This window comes from Glycine max, chromosome 1 (genome assembly GCF_000004515.6).
Source record: "Glycine max cultivar Williams 82 chromosome 1, Glycine_max_v4.0, whole genome shotgun sequence".
Classification (NCBI taxonomy): domain Eukaryota; kingdom Viridiplantae; phylum Streptophyta; class Magnoliopsida; order Fabales; family Fabaceae; genus Glycine; species Glycine max.
Genome location: NC_016088.4, coordinates 43,121,840 through 43,140,321, shown reverse-complemented (window position 1 = coordinate 43,140,321; position 18,482 = coordinate 43,121,840). Strand labels below are relative to the sequence as shown.

At 31.7% G+C, this 18,482-nt stretch overlaps 1 protein-coding gene, 1 long non-coding RNA gene and 1 pseudogene across 2 annotated transcripts; all 3 read left to right on the top strand.

Annotated features, from left to right (window-relative positions):
• The first annotated feature begins 12,220 nt into the window (after window positions 1–12,220).
• LOC102662047 (uncharacterized) lies at window positions 12,221–14,741 on the top strand. The gene is made up of 4 exons (XM_041014672.1): window positions 12,221–12,542; window positions 12,639–12,848; window positions 12,972–14,307; window positions 14,399–14,741. The coding sequence occupies exons 1-4, from the start codon at window positions 12,221–12,223 to the stop codon at window positions 14,739–14,741; spliced, it is 2,211 nt and encodes a 736-aa protein (XP_040870606.1).
• A 128-nt stretch (window positions 14,742–14,869) lies between these two features.
• LOC121174400 (uncharacterized) lies at window positions 14,870–15,108 on the top strand. Its single transcript, XR_005890497.1, has 2 exons — window positions 14,870–14,935; window positions 15,014–15,108. It is a non-coding gene; the product is annotated as an uncharacterized lncRNA (long non-coding RNA).
• A 1,703-nt stretch (window positions 15,109–16,811) lies between these two features.
• Window positions 16,812–18,014, top strand: LOC102667599 (uncharacterized; annotated as a pseudogene).
• Window positions 18,015–18,482: the final 468 nt, after the last annotated feature.

The following is an 18,482-nucleotide window of genomic DNA, read 5'->3' as shown; positions in this document are numbered from 1 at the left end:
AAGAGACGAACAACAAATTGATCAACTTTTAGAAGTTCAAGACTTTGAATTCTTATCTGTTGTTGATGAAGAGTTAGTCCATCAATCAAGGGAAGGAGTTCAAAATAATGTCATAGATGATATCACAACTATTCAAGCTACCGAGGAATAGACAAGATTTCGAGATACATTAGCTATGAATATGTTTGCTAACTATCAAGTTAGGAGAAACTTTGCTTAAGGATAGTTCTTTTTTAAATGTAATTTGCTATTGCAAACAAACTTTGTGTGCTTTGTTACTATTGTACTTTTCTATTGAAGATAGACTTTTATGTACTTTGCTATTGCATAAAAACTTTGCTTGAAATATTTTCTATGATTGTGTAGTGGACTAGTCAAATGAATAAAGTAGGTTATATCTAATATTTGTTATGTGCAGGTTGAATAAGTGACATTAACTTCAATGGAGTCATCTAATGAAAAAATGATGGACAAAAGAAAAGTTTTAGGAAAAAATAATGAGGAAACAAGAAGTTATTTTACATGGAATTTTGAAATGGAACGTGTATTGACTGATGTACTTAGAGATCAAAGGAATTTGGACAACAAGGGTGACGAAGGTTGGAAAAGGTCAGCATTGAATGCTGCAGTCGCAGTGTTGTCTACAAGCTTCATGTTAATGTCACATCAAATAATGTCAAAAACCGTATCAAATTATGGACATCGTGGTATGGTATTGTAAGTGACATCCTTGGCCAAAGTGGATTTGATTGGGATGGCACTAAGCACATGATCACAGTTGAGAATGAAAATGCTTGGAATGAATATTGCACTGTAAGTATTCTTTAATATGTTGCTATTTTTTATTTAAAGTAGATTGGATTTGACTTTTTTTTCAGTTGCATAAATCAGCTAAACCGTTTCGATTCAAGGTGCTTCAAAACTGGGATGATATAGTGGATTTGTGTGCTAAAGATAGAGTCACTGGTCATGGAGCTGAAACTGTTGTGGATGCTGAAAAAGCGAAGAGTAGAGAAACAAATGAAGTGGAATTAATGGGATTAGGTGCTACTGCCATAGATTTAGAAGAACCAAGCTCTAATACAAAAGGAAAAAGACAAGGTTCGACTTCTTCTGGCACACATCCTCACAAGAGAAAGATGGGAGAAAAAGAAGGAATAGCAGCTTCTTTGGATAAAATGGCCAACTCTTTTAACCGAATGGTAGAAAAAAGGGATGGTAAAGTTGATGATGAAGATATTCAAGAAGTATGAAGTGAGACAGCTTTGATACTAGATCTTAATAGACAATAATGGGTTAAAGCTATTAAATGGTTAATTGACGATTTAAAGCAATTAGCTATTGTGAAAGCCCTTCCAATTCACCAAAAGACAGATTATGTTTTAACACATCTTGGAGAATGAAACTTGGTGAGTAACCTTTTGTCTACATTTCCCATTTCAACTTCCAAATTATAAATTTGTGTCTTTTTTATGCCTAATTGAGCTCATATTTTCACTATAGTTATTTGTCTTTCCTCTTGTGACTTATATTATCTTGTTTCTTCTCCCCTAAATGGCAGCATTGGATGTTAATTATTCAGGTTCCTCGACCTTTTACACTTGATGATGAATGAAGATTAAGGAATGAAGAACATTGTTTTTTTTTTAATTTGGACCTTGTAATTCCTGTTTAAGATCTTTGTTTGGAACTTGATTAATTAGGACCTTGTAATGCTTGTGTTGATTCGTGTTTATGCGTTGGTGCATTATTAACAATTTGAATTTTCTTCCCGTACGAACAATGAAATTAATATCATTTAAATTTTGTACGAGATAATTGTCCTTAAATTACATAATTATTTAATTTTAATATGTTTTTTAAAATTATTGCAAGACTAGGTAATTAATTTTTTTTAACAAGAATAAAGAATTACATATCATTCATCTTTTAATTTTGCAGTATTATTTAATCCAAGTTTTTTTTTTTGTGTTACTACAAGAATATTGTATAAGATTCAAAATTGTTTAGCATTAAAATTATTTTGATTATTTAATTATTAAATATTTAAAAAATTTATTATTATATATTTTATAACATTAAATTTATTTTGAATATTTAACTATTTAAAAAATGACTCATGTTTATTTTCATTCAATATTGAAATTTTAATTTTTAAATAAATATTTAAAAATGAAAATTTGAATTTCATTGATATGAATTACTTTGTCCAAGCAAGGAAATTAAAATACAAGAAATTGAATTGCCTTATCCAAACAAAATATTTACAAAATGAAAGGAATTTAAATCAAGGCAATCAAAATGCTATGAATTTGAATTTCCTAGAAATCTTTAAATTCTCCATCCAAACACATAGTAAAGCTTATGCCGACACGCTAAAGGTTTGACAGCATTGCAAGGTACATGAGTATTATAGACCAAGGGTTATCAGCTTAAACACTATGAATAATAATGATACTACAATGTCACAGATAGATTCATGAGCATGAAGCAAACAACACAAATACAATAGGAAGACAAACACACCGCACATATGTATGATATATCAACATAAATACAATAGGAAGACAAATGCACTGCACATATGTATGATATATCAAAACTTATAGGAATCCCTCTTACGGGTAAACATCATTTAGTAATGAGAAACGAAACATTACAAGCAAATTCAACAAAATTAATTAGACACTTTGATGCACCACTGACATCTATCAACATTACAGAGCCAGAGCACACATCATGGACAAAATTTTGTCCCATAAATCATTTTGGGTATCAATTTTTCCTTCATTTACATAATTATTTGAGAGAAGGTAAATGAGATTGTATATAACGGAACTGTAACATATTTCCAATAAATTTTTAAGCTTACAAATCTTCCATCCAGATAGATGAATGTTACAAACCTGTATGCATTCATCAATAGGTAGACCTCATGGTTGCACAAATTTCTACTTCTGGCTCCTGGAAGGCAGCAAAAAGCTGAATCATTTTTATATTATATATGCCAGCATTGCCCTTATAACTGAAATTAAATTCAATCACATATTAAGTTAACACAAGGCCATGACTACATAGAATATTTTGCTGTAGATCTTTTTTGTCTACCACTACTTTGAAGAGGTAGGTGTGCAGAGGAATAGTGAAAGAAGAAAAACAGAATGAAAAGGATAGAGCAGTGATACCTCATCCTATTGTTCCTTTCCTCTACTCTCTCGCGGGCTTCATTTGATATTCTATCTGATTGCCTCCCTTGCATTCGTAATCCTATCCACCTACTTCAGGTTAAGGTGGTTACGATTCAGATATCTAAGATACTCTCTCCTTGCTTTTTACCCTCATCACTGGTACACACTACTAATCTTCAATACTAAAAAAATAGTTTTTTACGATGCACATTCGATGAGGGTTTTGTAAAACTCATCTTAAAAAGTAAGGCGATGACAATTTTGTAAATATGAAGTTTTTCAACGAAGACGCTTTTACAAAAACCGCCCTGGAAATTACCATTCCATGACATTCTAAAACGGTTTTTACAAAAACTATCTTAGAAGGGAGTGTGTTTTTAATGTCTCTCTCCTCTTCTAACTCTTGTTTCCTCTTCTTTCCCTCTCCCTATTTGTTCTCCTTCTTCCTCCTCTTCTTCCTTTTCTTTGTAGTTGTATTTGTCACATAAATACCATCTTTTCTTCTGTCTCTATCCTCGTTATTTCTTTCTTGTTCTTAAAATACCTAGCCCCCTCTCATTTTTGTCTCTTGCCACGTGATTTTTCCATTCAATTTAAAGTTCTTTAGTTTGTGTATTCATATTTTTGATGAATTTGCAGTTTTGGATGTATCGACAGTTGAATTCTGTGTTTCGGTCTTTAGGTATTGTTGATCTGTTCGTTTCTAGATCTTTTGGTCCAGGTTTTGTGGACGACATCGTCATGTCTTCCCTCAGCAGAGAGGTTGTTTTACTCACACTATAGTTTGTTCGATGAAAAGAAAATTAAGGCTTGTTCACAAGTACATTAGTTTACGAAAAATTAAATTTTTATTCCAGGTTTTTGTTTTTTTATATATTTAATTTAATTTATTATTATCTATGTGAATTTGTGAACTTGAAGGAGCAAGAATCGAGATTTTTCTTTTGTCGCAACATGGGTCATGACGGGAGGACGAAATAAAATTAGATAAATAGTTTTCCAAAAAAAGGAAAACTTGGGGAGTCGCCACCAATGTTTATTTAAGGAAAACATCGGGAAAACTTGAGAGTCATTTACGCACGGGAAAAGTATTAGTACTCCACATGCTTGTCATGAAGACAACCACCTTTAATCAAGTGTGCTAAAAAATAAAGGAATTTTATAATTATTATCATCCCTTGAGAACATGAATTATTTTTTTATATTTTTGTTTATTTAAGAAAAAAAACAATTTTTAAGAAGAAATTTTATGTTTTTTTAGTTTTTTAGGTCGACAAGGGGTTTGTCCTTACTCCTACATATCCCCATGTGCAATGAGAAAAATCAGGCTTACATAGTTATTTGTAGAAAAAGAGCTTCTGTGTTGGGTTGATTTTATTTATTTATTTATTTATATTTTTTTTTTGAAAGATTTTGGTTCTGGGATAAACTTTGTGAATTCAAGCAAGTCGGAGACCCAGCATGGAGTGCATGGAATGTAAACCTATACTAAAAAATACAAATGTGGATTTGCAAAAAAAAATTAATAGAATGCAATAATAAAAAGAAAATTGCAATAAAGAATAAAATAAACAACAGAGACGATAAAGAAATACAATAAAATAAAGAGTTATCCAGTAATTTTTATAATTATTCTTACTTTTTTTTCTGTTGTCAAAGTCAAAGGGTTGATTTTGACTTAGAAAACACTGACGGAGTGTTGACATGTCAGGCCTAGTCACCAGGCTAAGTGGCAAGGGTGCATATATAAAGGAAAGAGTATAACTATCAGTATTTATTTTATCTTAGATTTCACAAAAACGAGCTAGACCCAAAATGGAAAAGGGTGCATATGTTAAAAAAATGTGTACATAACCATCTTTATTTTATTTTAGACATAAAAGAAATGGGCTAGGCCCAAAATGAGAAAAGGGTGCATGTGTTGAAAAGGGAGTGTAAATAGCGGTTTGTATTTTATTTTAAACTTCACAAAAACGGGCTAGGCCGAACATATAAAGAAAAAGGGGAATGTGTTAAAAAGGGGGTGCCAGTAGCAGTCTCAATTTTTTCAGTAAAACAAGCTAGGCCCAAAATAAAAAAAGGGGCATGTGTTAAATAAGGGGTGTAAACAACAATACTTTTTTGTTTTGGACTAGGGTTAGAACCGGGTCTAGGCGACCCGACCCAACCCGCAATTAAGCAACAGGGTTGCCTCATCCCCAAAATGGTGTGGAAAAAGGGGAAACCAACAAGGAGGGTGGCGCGCCTCCACAAAGGGTGGCACACCTGCTAAGCGCCACTGGTGCATGCCCCAACAATGCAAGGCCACCACGGGGATGGCAGCGGCAGTGCAGAAGAGGTGTGGCGACCCAAACGAAAAAATGAAGAACTAGAGGAGATGTCAAAATTCGTGAAAACCCAAACCGAAATGCAACAACAAAATTAAAATAGTAATTAAATCAACATAAACCTCGCCAGTGGCCAAGGTGCCCACCATCGAGATAGGACGGAACGAAGTAGTAGATCAAGAAAAGACAGAAAGAAGAAAGAAAGAATGTGGAAGAGAAGAAGGGGAGAGGAAGGGAGGAGAGGGAAACGTGAGAGAATGAGGGAATGAGAGGTTACCTAGTGACCCCTTTCTCTTCTTTGACAGTGTGGCTAAATGGCACGACGTAATTGGTTTGTCTTCGTCCTCGGGATCCATGCCCTCTCTGTGCCATTAATGAAGAGGCTTTCCTCTTTTATTTACTTTTTCTTTTCTTTATTGTTCTTCCTTTTTTGTCTTTTCTTTCTCTCTTTTTTTACTGTTCCTTTTTCGTTTTTTTTGTTCCTTCTTTTCTTTTGTTTTTTTGCGTTTCTTTTTTTTATTGTTCTTTTTTTTCTCTTTTTTGGGGGTCTGGACAGAATTAGGATCTAACAACTGCCTCTCTTTACTTATCTTTTATTGAAAGTAAAAGATAAGTAAAGACAAAGACACTAATTATGTTTAGATGATTCTTTGAAAGATCACAACATGAGAACGAAGAATCTTTGGGAAAAAAGAATTTGGTGTACCAACAAAATAAAGAAACTTGAGTTCAAAGACAAGGCAGGGAAATGAGTCTCATGAAACAAAAAAATATAAGACATTGAGTTCTATGAAACATAAAGACAAAGAACATTGAATCCTATATGGACGTTGAGTCCTATAAAAACATAAAGACAAAGGATGTTGAGTACTATGAAAACACACAGACAAAGGACGTTGAGTCCTATGAAACTTAAAGGCGAGGACGTTAAGTCCTGTGAAAACATAAAGACAAAGGACGTTGAGTCCTATGAAACATAAAGACAGAGGATGTTGAGTCCTATGAAACTTAAAGGCGAGAACATTGAATCCTATGAAAACATAAAGACAAAGGACGTTGAGTCCTATGAAACATAAAGGCAGAAGACGTTGAGTCTAGGGGTAGGGAAACGGGTTGGCACGTCCGCGTAAGCCCGTATTGGCAACGGACCGGACCATCCCACCTCACACTCTTACACGGACCTAATAAATTGGTCCGCTCCCGGCCCGCGGACCCTGCAGAAAAAAATTTATGCCCACCCCACACTTTTACATTCAATTGACACATGACATATTGCAAATATATTTTGTACTAAGTTTATGCCAGAAACTTCTGATGAGCTTGTAGCCTCTGGAGCTGGAGATACTAGAGTAATCCTATGATGATCCTTTCAATATTTTTAGTGGGCAATACAGTTTTAATTCTCTAATTCCAGCTCTTGTAATTACTTGTTGAGTGATTTGAGAAAATTGGTTTTTCCTTCATTTTTTTATAAGTACTTGTTGAGAAATGTTTATCACATTGAGGGGCATTGCTTGCAGAAAAAGAAGTGAAGAGTTTATTGTAAGGGCATATAAAGGTGGTACAAAGAAGGAAACTCATAAATCAACCTTGTGCTATTGGAATTGCTATCTCTCAGTTAAAGAAAGTTTTCAATCCAGGTGGTTCCTCCGTTTCCTTATTGAAAAATTTTAGTGTAAAGATTTTTTTAAAACTTTAATTATATAATTTTTTCATGCATGCTACTACACACTTTTGGAAGACAGATGATATCAACAACAGTGTAATAAATTATGAGTTGTAGTCTTTTTCTTGGTTAGAAGGAAAACTCTAATTAAAATGTGTTGTTCATAATATTTTAATGCTAATACTTTGTCCTTGTTCAGAAAATCTGGTGATGACAATGTTCCACCTCTTGCTCGTTCTCATCCTTTACCTTTATTAGAAAACTCAAAAGGTCACTTTCTTTCCCCTATTCTCCATTTTTAGCATGCTATTTCTCAAGGGCGTGATCTCATTATTTTAGTTTGAATTTGAATTCGGGCTTCATTCTAATATTACACTTGACTCGCTAAGGACCATCCTTTTGTTCATTGTAGTTTTTTAAGCAGCAAAATAAATTTCTTCAAGTAATATTTTCTGACAAATTTGCAATTTACCTCTAATTATATTTGAAAATTTCATTTTATTTTTAAAAATCCACAACAATTTAAAGAATTTAAGGAAAACCAAACAAATATACAAATCGAGCTTCTCTCGGGGAAAAAGGTGGCTCTTTTGGATGCCTCAGGGGTCATTCCCTCCCCAAATTTTTAAAACTCTTTAAATTTTGAACTTTCCCCCCTCGAATAAAATTTCTCATCCAAACCCCTTCACAATTTTCCTCTAACTTTACCTGTGTCAAGATAAATTACAAGCAACAACAAAGTCTAAGCTCATTCCTTAATGTAGTTTTTGGTTCACAATGTCACGAACATATTTGATGCCAAATCATAAAACTAATATATTTCACCTTTTAAAATAGTAAAAAGAAGCCTTTATTGAGTAGAATAAAAATGTTTTACTTGAATCTATAAGTGTAAACTATTTATATAAAGGCCAAGCTTTACAATGTGATATTGAGATTGACAGGCATGTCACAAATGATTTTTTCAAATTCAACTTTAGATAGGATTGTACAAAATGAAGATGGAGTTGATGAGTTCAAGCTTACTATACACGGTTTCATTGAATTTTTTTTAATTTTTTATTACTAAATAGTTGAACTAATAAATACATAAATAAATAAGAAAACATAAACCTAACAGCGGGAAGTAGAGAGTGGGAAATATCTAACTTTTAAAGTCACATTTTTAGCAGCTGAAAATATATATGGGTATAGAATCTGAGATCTCAAAGAACGGCTTGTAAAATGATATTGTGAACATATCATGGCATTGTAAATTTAACCATTTTCAAATTTAATTTGTTTATCACTTTCAAACTTTTCCTTTATATATACAAATTTAATTTGCTTATCACTTTCAAACTATATATATAAATTATTTTTCTTTCTCTAAAGCCATTTTTATTGGACCTAAATTTGGGGTCAATGGTCAAAACCTCAGCTTATTAGTAAAACTACAATGTATCACTATTTTTTTATTCGATGTCTATTTTTTTGCACTGTTTAATTTATTCACTGATCGTTACGTTATATAGTCTCAATTAATTTAGATAACATAATTTATCTATTGCAAGCATGTCTCGAGCTCCCAACACACTATTAAGGTTAGTATATGTAAAGTAATGGATGCTTTTTTGGTTCCATGTGGTGTGTGGCTAATGGTTAGTTCTTGTCTATGTTGTGCAGAGGTGCAAGCACTTTGAGATTAGTGGTGACAAGAATGGCAAGGGAACATCACTCTTATAGTTTAAGAATTAGGATTTAGAGTTTTTATGTTCCATCTAAGGAAGAGATTTCAAAAGCCAGGGTAGATGTCTTCTTTGTGTTTGATATAAACTTTAGGCCCCTACTAACTCTTTTAGAGAATATAATCCTGTCAATAAATTTATAGCAGCTTATGGGTATATAAGACTTGTGGTTTCCATGTTAATTATGCTAGTTTCCGGAAATATATTATACAAGAAGTATTCTTAATACTTTTTTTTAATAAATTTTGGTTACATTTCTGAGATTGAGCTCATTATTCACTGAAATGTTTTTATATAAAAAAAAAAATGACTTATATTGCTTTACAAGTTTATTTTCTTATTCCATGCTATTACTATTTTTTATTGCTAAAGAGCTTTATGCAATAAAAATTAAGATGATAAGAAATTTTATGACAAAAGGGAAAAGGGAAGGAATGTAGGCTCAAACTAATTGACAAAATATGATATTGCTTTCTTATTTCCCTTTCCTATTTCTCACACTATTTCAAGAATGTTTCCTTTGGTGAGTCCTCTTATTTTTCGATTATATGAAGTAATCATAGAAATATACATTTCCCTCTTATGTGATACTTATAATTGACCTTAGTCTATTTGTACATAACAATTGTTGTGTCTTTCATTCATGTTTTGTCTGGCTACTAGCTTTTATATGATTTTCATGAAAATTTAGATAATCACTATATTATCTATAAAGGATATAAAAAAAAAAGACACCAAGGTTTTAATTCCAGGTTGATTCATTTGCTTATTTTCCTCCAAATTTTTAACATTCAATTGAATCCGATACATGCACCTGCTACTATTGTGGTATTTGAACGAAGGTTTGAACTCTGTACTTTATACTTCATTATCATTTGAGCAAAGGTTGATTCATAGCCTTGGATTTGTTAGAAATTAAAGCAAGTTGAATTGTTAGAAATTTTCAATAGTTTCCATGTAGCAATAATGTTTATTTGTTTACTATTATTACTTTGTAAAGTTGATTTTGTGTTATTTTGTGATTGCTTTATTCTTTATTTTTAAATTTTTTATTTTAAAAAAACACATTCTAAGACAATTCTTTAAAAAATCGTCTTAGAATTCTTAACATATTTTAATTTTTAAAAAAAAAATACATTCTAAGAAGGTTCTTTGATGTATTCTATGACTGCTTTCTAAGACGGATTTTTGGAAAAATTATCTTAGAATCCTTAACTTATTTTAATTTTTTTAAAAAAAAAATACATTCTAAGACGGTTCTTTGAATAAGCATCTTAAAATGTTCACATTCTAAGACGGTTTTCTCAATATATATTTTTTTCAAAAAAATAAACTCTAAGACGATTCTTTGAAAAATCGTCTTAGAAAATCTACCCTTCTAAGACAATTTTTAACTAAGAACCATCTTAGGTATCATTCTAAGACGGTTTTTTGTTAAAAATCATCTTTAAATGATACCTTTTTCTAAGAAGGTTTTTTAGGAAACCTTTGTAGAAAGTAAAGACTTTTTATGACATTATTTACGACGATGATTAATAACCGACGTAGAATGTACGAAATAACCATTATAGAAAAGTGCTTTTCTAGTAGTGAAAACTGTCAAAAAATTTATTTACCTTATTTGCGAAGGAGGAAAAGACATTAGTTCACACCTATAAAGTAAAGTAAACTGATTAGAATACACTACGCACTCTCAAAGATACAGTATACCCCTTTTCTCTGTGTTACCTCTAATTTCAACAAAAAACAATTATTTGATTTTATATTTATATGAACTCTCTAACTTTTGCTCCTCTGGATACTATACAAGGTGTTATTTACTTTATTCTTTCCAAAATTAGCTGGGTGCTCCAAAAAACAAGGTATGATTCCAAGCCGTAAATATAAATTTCAATAGTTTTTTAAACACACACTACAAGAAAAATAACCTATGCCTACAGACGTTTTTTTGCTACAGACATACACTAGTGTAGGTAAATCTCAAAAATACTTTTACCTACAACTAACTAATGTAGCTAAAACTCAACCACTTATACCAACCATTATTTGGTGTAGGCAAATTCATTAAAATTAAAAAAATACTTCTACCTACAACTATGTTATGTAGGTAAAACTCCAAAAAACTTGGGCCTATGAGTGATTAGTGTAGATAAAACTCAAAAGAATTACTACCTACAGAAGCACAGTGTAGGCAAAATTTTAAAAAACTTATACCTACAACTACGTGATGTAGATAAAATTTCACAAAATCTATGCCTATAATTAGTTGGTGTAGGTATAACCTCAAAAGCCTTATACCTACGATTGTTGGTGTAGGTAAAACTCTTTAAGACTATTTGAATTTGAATACTAGTCTCTTGTTTTTTTTAGTAAATACTCAATCTCAAAAAATAATCATTCAATTTAAATTAATTTTTAGTTAATAATTGTTCAAAATTTTAAAGAGAAAATATATTAATTAGTAATATTAAATTTTAATTTAGATTAACATCATTTTTATGGATTAATTTAGATTATTTGTGTTGCAGCATAAGAAGACAATCCTAGCATAATTAACGCTTCCCCCACGCGTATAGATCACTCTTGTCCTCTGCTAATCATTATTTAAAGTAAAATAAAAAAATATAGGTCATCATTTGTATTATAAAATAGTAAAATATAATGCATAATAATATAAATAAAATAAACCGTGTCAATTGTATATGTAACAATAAACGAGTACTAGAAATTAAAAAATAATATTAAATTTAGAGGAAAAAAGTAATATATTGGTGGTTGTAGGCTTCCAGTGCATTAGACATTTAGTTATTAGTTAAAATTCTCATAAGAGTCAAAGTTATTGTTTTGGTTCATTAATGCAGAATTAGTACTCTCAATTTGGTTCTTCAAAATTACTTGTCATCATGTTAGGTTTTTTAAATTGTCATTAAATTAATCTTGTTAACATATATATGCTATGCTTGTATTCTTGTGTTTTATTTTTCATATTTTGTTTCCAGCTAGGCAATTAAAATAATTTGTCCTTTTCACTGCTAACATTATTAATTTTATAGTTGCTAACACGGTTGTGATTGACTTATACCTGGATATTTTAGTTATATTAAGCACTAATTTATTATGTCTATTTTATTCTACTTTTTCAGTTTATTTTATCAAATGGATAAGAGTTGGATAGACTACAATTCTCTTAATAAAGAGAAGTATATTAGAGGAGTTTTAAACTTTCTAGATTTTGCATTTGCGAAATCGTCAAAGGATGGAAAAATTTTATGCCCTTGTACCAAATGTGTCAATTGCAAGTGGCGCTCTCGGATGAATGTTTATGAGCACATTATTAGTAATGGATTTCTAAAAGGATATGTTACTTGGATCTTTCATGGTGAACAAGTTGGCCCATCTAGTTCTTTAGATACATCCCAAGTGGAAGGGGAGTTTGATCATGACATGGATACATTGGTTCATGATGCATTCACAATGCATGCAACTAATGAGAGTAATGACACAGATATAAATATGGAGGATGGAGATTCTAGAGAATTTATGAATGGACCTAGTGTTCAACAATCTGAAGACAATAATAATTCAGAAAAGTTCTATCAGATGTTAAGGGAGGCAGAGCAAAGTCTTTATAAAGGTTGTAAGAAGTTTACAAAATTGTCATTCCTTGTACATTTGTATCACTTAAAGTGTCTAAATGGGTGGACTGATAAAAGTTTTTCGATGTTGTTAGAGCTGTTAAGGGATGCATTACCAGAGGAAAATACTTTGCCCAAATCATTTTATGATACAAAGAAGATTATTTCAGGGTTGGGTCTATCTTATGAAAAAATTCATGTTTGTCCCAATGAATGCATATTGTATAGGAAGGATTTGGCTGATGCTGAAATTTGCCCTAAATGCAATTTGTCAAGATGGAAATATAACTCTGATGATGTTGAATGTAGAAAAAAGATACCAGCAAAGATTCTTCGTTGGTTCCCTCTTATACCTAGATTGCAAAGACTTTTTGTATCACCAAAAACAGCTTGTTCTATGATATAACATGAGGTTGGTCGAACTAAAGATGGACTCCTGAGGCATCCAGCTGATTCATTTGCTTGGAAGAATTTTGATTGTCAGTATCCTGATTTTGCTTGTGACGCTCGTAATGTTCGACTAGGTTTGGCTACCGATGGTTTTAATCCTTTCAAAACTATGGCAATTTCCCATAGCACTTGGCCTGTTATCTTGATTCCGTACAATCTTCCTCCATGGATGTGTATGAAGCAACCTAATTTTATACTTTCATTGCTTATTCCTGGTCCAAAAGGTCCAGGTATGAACCTTGATGTTTATATGCAGCCTCTTGTGGAAGAATTAAAGGAATTATGGGAAATTGGGGTAAAAATGTTTGATGCATGTAAAAAAGAGTCATTCCAAATGCGTGCTGCAATTATGTGGACTATTAATGATTTTCCTGCTTATGCAAATTTGTCTGGTTGGAGCACTAGAGGCCAATATGCTTGTCCATGTTGTGGTTTTGAGATTGGCTCAAAGTGGTTGCGTTATGGTAGAAAGTTTTGCTATATGTGTCATCGTCGTTGGTTAGAGCCCGATCATAAGTGGAGATACAATAAAAGAGATTTTGATGGAACCCAGGAGTTTAGAGCTCCACCTGATCTACCTAGTGGAGCTTTTTCTTTGAGACAGATGGAATATCATGGAGTTGGGGATTGGTCACCATGGAAAAAGAGAAGTATTTTGTTCACATTGCCTTATTGGCAACATAGTGTGCTCCGTCATAATCTTGATGTTATGCACATAGAAAAGAATGTGTGTGATAACATTATTGGGATGTTGTTACAATTAGAAGGTAAGTCAAAGGACAATGATAAGGCACGCTATGATCTTGTTGATATGAATATTAGAAGCCAATTACATCCAAAGATGCACCCAAGTAAAGGCAAACAATATTTTCCTAGAGCTTGTTACCAAATGACTTCAAAAGAGAAAGAAACATTTTTGGAAGTTCTCAAAACAATAAAAGCTCCTGATGAATATTTGTCTAATATTTCAAGATGTGTGCAAGTGAAGGAACACAAAATATCCGGTCTCAAAATTTATGATTGTCATCTTTTAATGCAAGAGTTTCTTCCTATAGCTATGAAAGGTTGTTTGCCAGACAAAGTGAGTTTAGCTATATCCGATCTTTGTTGTTTCTTTAAGGAGTTGTGTGGCAAGGTGCTTAATGAGAGTAATTTAGAGCACCTAGAGAATCAAGTAGCTCTAACATTATGCCAATTAGAACAGATTTTTCCTCCATCTTTTTTCACCGTAATGGTACATTTGGTAATCCATTTGGCACATGAAGCAAGAGTTGGAGGACCTGTACATTACCGATGGATGTATCCTATTGAAAGGTATGAATACTTTTTAATCATTTTAAAACATTCTAGAGTTATAAAGTAAAATGATATTATCTTAATTTGTAACCTAAAATTTTCTTTTTAGGTTCCTTTTGACTCTAAAGTCATTTGTTCGTAATCGAGCACATCCAGAAGGATCTATTGCAGAAGGATATTTAGCTCATGAATGCTTGATATTTTGTTCAAGATATCTATCTAGGGTGGAGACTCATTTTAATCAATTTGCTCGAAATGATGACTCATGTTTTGTGGAAAATGTAAGTGTTTTAAATCCTAGAGGTAGACCATTGGGGAGAAAGAAGCAAGTTGGATTCAATGTGAAGAAGAGAAAAAGAGCTTCTCTGATTTCTCTTGATAAGAAAGCATTGGTTCAAGCACATAGATATGTGCTTTTCAATAGCAACAATGTTGACCACTTTCGAAAGTAATACAATTTTTTTCATGTTCATTTATTTATTGAATATTTGTATAATATCTTTCTATCAATGATAATGCTTACTTTTTCTAACCTTTTTTACATAGAGCCCATACTGATCTTATCAAGAGACAAAATCTTCGATTATCTCCATATGAAGTTGACAAAATTCATAGTAAAGAATTTCCAGATTGGTTCCGTGAAAGAGTAAGTTTAGGAAGAATCAATAATATTAAATTTTTCATTCATTTAAAATTTTAACCATTTGAAATAAAATTGTGGTAGGTTGCTCGATTGGAAGAGCAAGACAGCACTCTAGTGACAAATGATATCAAGTGGTTAGCTCGTGGTCCACTAGAAATAGTGAGAAGATATAGCGGGTACATTGTTAATGGAGTTAGATTTCATACAAAGACACGTGAAAGGTGCTAGAAGACTCAAAACAGTGGCATTGTTGTAACTGTTAAGACATTAAGTTATGCCAGTTCAAGAGATAAAAACCCAAAGGAGGGAGAAATCCACTACTATGGTGCACTAACAGATATAATTCAATTGGATTATTCTGGAAAATATAAGGCTATACTTTTCAAGTGTGATTGGGTTGATATAAACAGGGGTTGCAAAATTGATAACTTTGGTATGACATTAGTGAATTTCAATTATTTGCAACACACAGGGAATGATATATGTGACGATCCATTTGTTTTTGCATCTCAAGCTAAGAAAGTATTCTATTTGGAGAATAAAACACAAAATGGTTGGCTTGTTGTTGTGCATGCTAAAATCAGAGATGTATATGATATGGGTGATGAGCAATCCAATGACACGGATCAAGGGAATGAACAAGTCTTACAAGAGATAAATCATAATGATTTGATCAGACCAGAAGCCGATGATAGTGATGATATCATTGAAGTTACAATACCTATGGAGAACATTTTACCACATGACAAGGATGATAATTATATAGATGATGATGAGAGCGATGCAAACTTCTTTTGATTTGTTTTTATTTGTTCTATTTGAACATTTGGTTATAGTTTGAGTATACATGTGTTGAACATTTTGTCACATTTATATACTCTTATTCCTTTCTTTAGTTTTTTGTTCTTATTATTCATTACTCTTGTGTTTATTTTTTGTTATGTATAAAAATCACTCACAATATAATGATGTTATCCGTTTTTTATCAAAATTTGTTTCGTTGTTTCCTCAATAGTTTGATTCTTTGTGATTGGAGATTGGTGAAAAATAGCTTACAAGCAATCTAAATTTGCCTTTTAGGTAATTACTTTATTCTTCTTTTATTTTTTGGCATGGTGTTTAAAAAAATCATAGTCAATAATGTAGTTATATCTAATTTTTATTTTATTTTATTTTTTGGATTGATTTATTCAGCATACTATGGGAAAGCGCAGAAAGTTGAATATCATTCAAAATGATGGTCAATCACAAGCAAAAGAGCAATCAATTGAAAGCTCTACTGAAGTGAACCAAAATAACAACTCTATACTTGAAGAAAATGCACAATTTGAAGGAGGTATAAAGATTTTATTAACTTAATTTCTTTATTTTATATTAAATTATTTATAACACAATTGTTTATTAACTAAATCAACAATCACAAACAGAACAACACATACAAGAAGATAGTCATGTTCAGTCTCATACTTCTCTTGAAAGTGCAAGTGAAAGTTCAACTAAAGGTATTTATACACATATGCTTTTTTGGGTTAGAATTATATGTACAATTCTGTTTGAGTTGAATATCTTTTAGAATATGATAAGATTAAATTTACTAGTGAGTTTCTTTTTTCCATATAGTTCAAATGTGTGTGTGTGTGTGTGTGTTTGATAAATGTCATATCCATGAATGATTTAGATAAAAAGAGAACCAGAGGTTATACACATATGCTAGATGTGTGGGACTTGCCAGATGGAGAATTCATACTTGTTGAAGTAGATCATTGGGGCAATCCTATGGGTTGGGAAGGGAAAACTCTACTGAATGCAATTGGGAGCTTGGTAAGGAGACACCAATGTGCTCCTATCAATTTTCTTAGCTGGAAAGATATGCCTAAGGACTATATTACTGACATGGTTGAATTAATTCAGGTCTGGTATAAAACTTTATAAGTGTTGTTTCATCTTGCTTCTTGTAAAATTTTATGTCTTCTAATGTCTAACAAAATGATCTTTTTTGTTTGTTAATGATACTCATAATAGAGTAAGTTTCGATTTGTTCCTGAATTAACTGAACAAACAAAGAAAATATTGATTGATGACATGAGTCTGAAATGGAGGCAATTTAAATATGAACTGAAATCAAAAGGATATGATGAGAGCAAAACTAAGGAGGAAATGATTGCTCACATCCCAGATCCAAGGGTTGATCCTTCTCAATATCGTGATTTAGTACATTATTGGTGTTCTGAGAAAGGACAGGTATACATGACAATGTCACCAACCTTTTGCTAACATAACAATTATATATTATATGTTTATTTTTATTATTGACTTTTTATATTTGTTGGTTATAGAAAATAAGCAACATCAACAAAAGGAGCCGCTCAAAATATGAGGACTTGCATTGCATGGGAACTAATAATCTTCCAAGACGGATTCATGAGATGGTTTGCCTTTTTTATATTTTTTTATTTTTAAATTGCTTAATACAAATAGGATGATTGATCTTTTTAACTAATGTTAGACTACAAAGGCTAAGGGAGTGCAACCTTCTAGGGCAAAAATTTATATTGACACTCGAACTCGAAAAGATGGAAGCATTGTTACTGAAAAGGCTGCTATTATAATTGTAAGAATTTTAATTTTTATTTCAATACTTTTTCTTTGTTTTGCTCAATTTTCTAATAGAAGGTTATGGGGTGAGGGGGAGTAACTAATGTGGAGATGAGTTTTGTTTAGTGATATTGAAGTATTCAGGATATTGATGTATGATAATAATTTATAAGGTGTATTTATGTAGGATGAACTAAAAAAGAAAATGGTTGAAGCAGAGAGTTCGCAAAATTTACAAAGCACCCAAGATTCTACTGATTTGACAAATGATATATATTCAAAAGTCAAAGGACCTGAAAAAAGAGGACGTGTGCGTTGTCCTGGCAAGCTTCCACATCAAGCAAGTTCATCTCAAAGCTCTTATACAAACAATAGAATTCAAAAGTTGGAGAATTTGCTTGGAAACCTTGTAGCTGTGCTTAAAGTATGATTTGCAGAAGATCCACAAATTAATCAAGTCTTAGAAGCTATAGATCAAGAGGTATGAATTTATAATTCTACTTATTCAACGATTTAACTATGATATGATACTTTACAAAGAAAAAACATTCTTTTAATTTAGGTACCTACAAATGATTCTACCGGTAAAGATCATCAAACTACAAACAATCTTAGCTAGAGGTGAGTTGAAATATAGTACTATATTTTAACTATATATATATATATATATATATATATATATATATATATATATATATATATATATATATAGATAGATAGATAGATAGATAGATAGATAGATATATAGAATATATCATCATTATGTTATTTTAATAGCAGTTGAATGTTATAATTTATGCTTCAGTCTTGTTCCTTTTACTTGAATGATGATTTGGAAAGCCCTCATGCAATTGGACCCTTCTTTAGGCTCTCATGGTCAAGGAAAAGATGATGGCAGCATCAACCACATGATTATTCTGTTTGTGTCCCCACTATAAATATATAATTGGGTCAT

What these genes read in the sequence shown, in the direction of transcription:
- LOC102662047 (XM_041014672.1), top strand. Translation starts at nt 12,221, where the DNA reads ATGAATGTTTATGAGCACATTATTAGTAATGGATTTCTAAAAGGATAT. An exon ending in AGAGCAAAGTCTTTATAAAG is followed by an intron (nt 12,543 to 12,638) that starts GTTGTAAGAAGT and finishes CGATGTTGTTAG; the next exon opens with AGCTGTTAAGGGATGCATTA. An exon ending in TGGATGTATCCTATTGAAAG is followed by an intron (nt 14,308 to 14,398) that starts GTATGAATACTT and finishes TTTTCTTTTTAG; the next exon opens with GTTCCTTTTGACTCTAAAGT.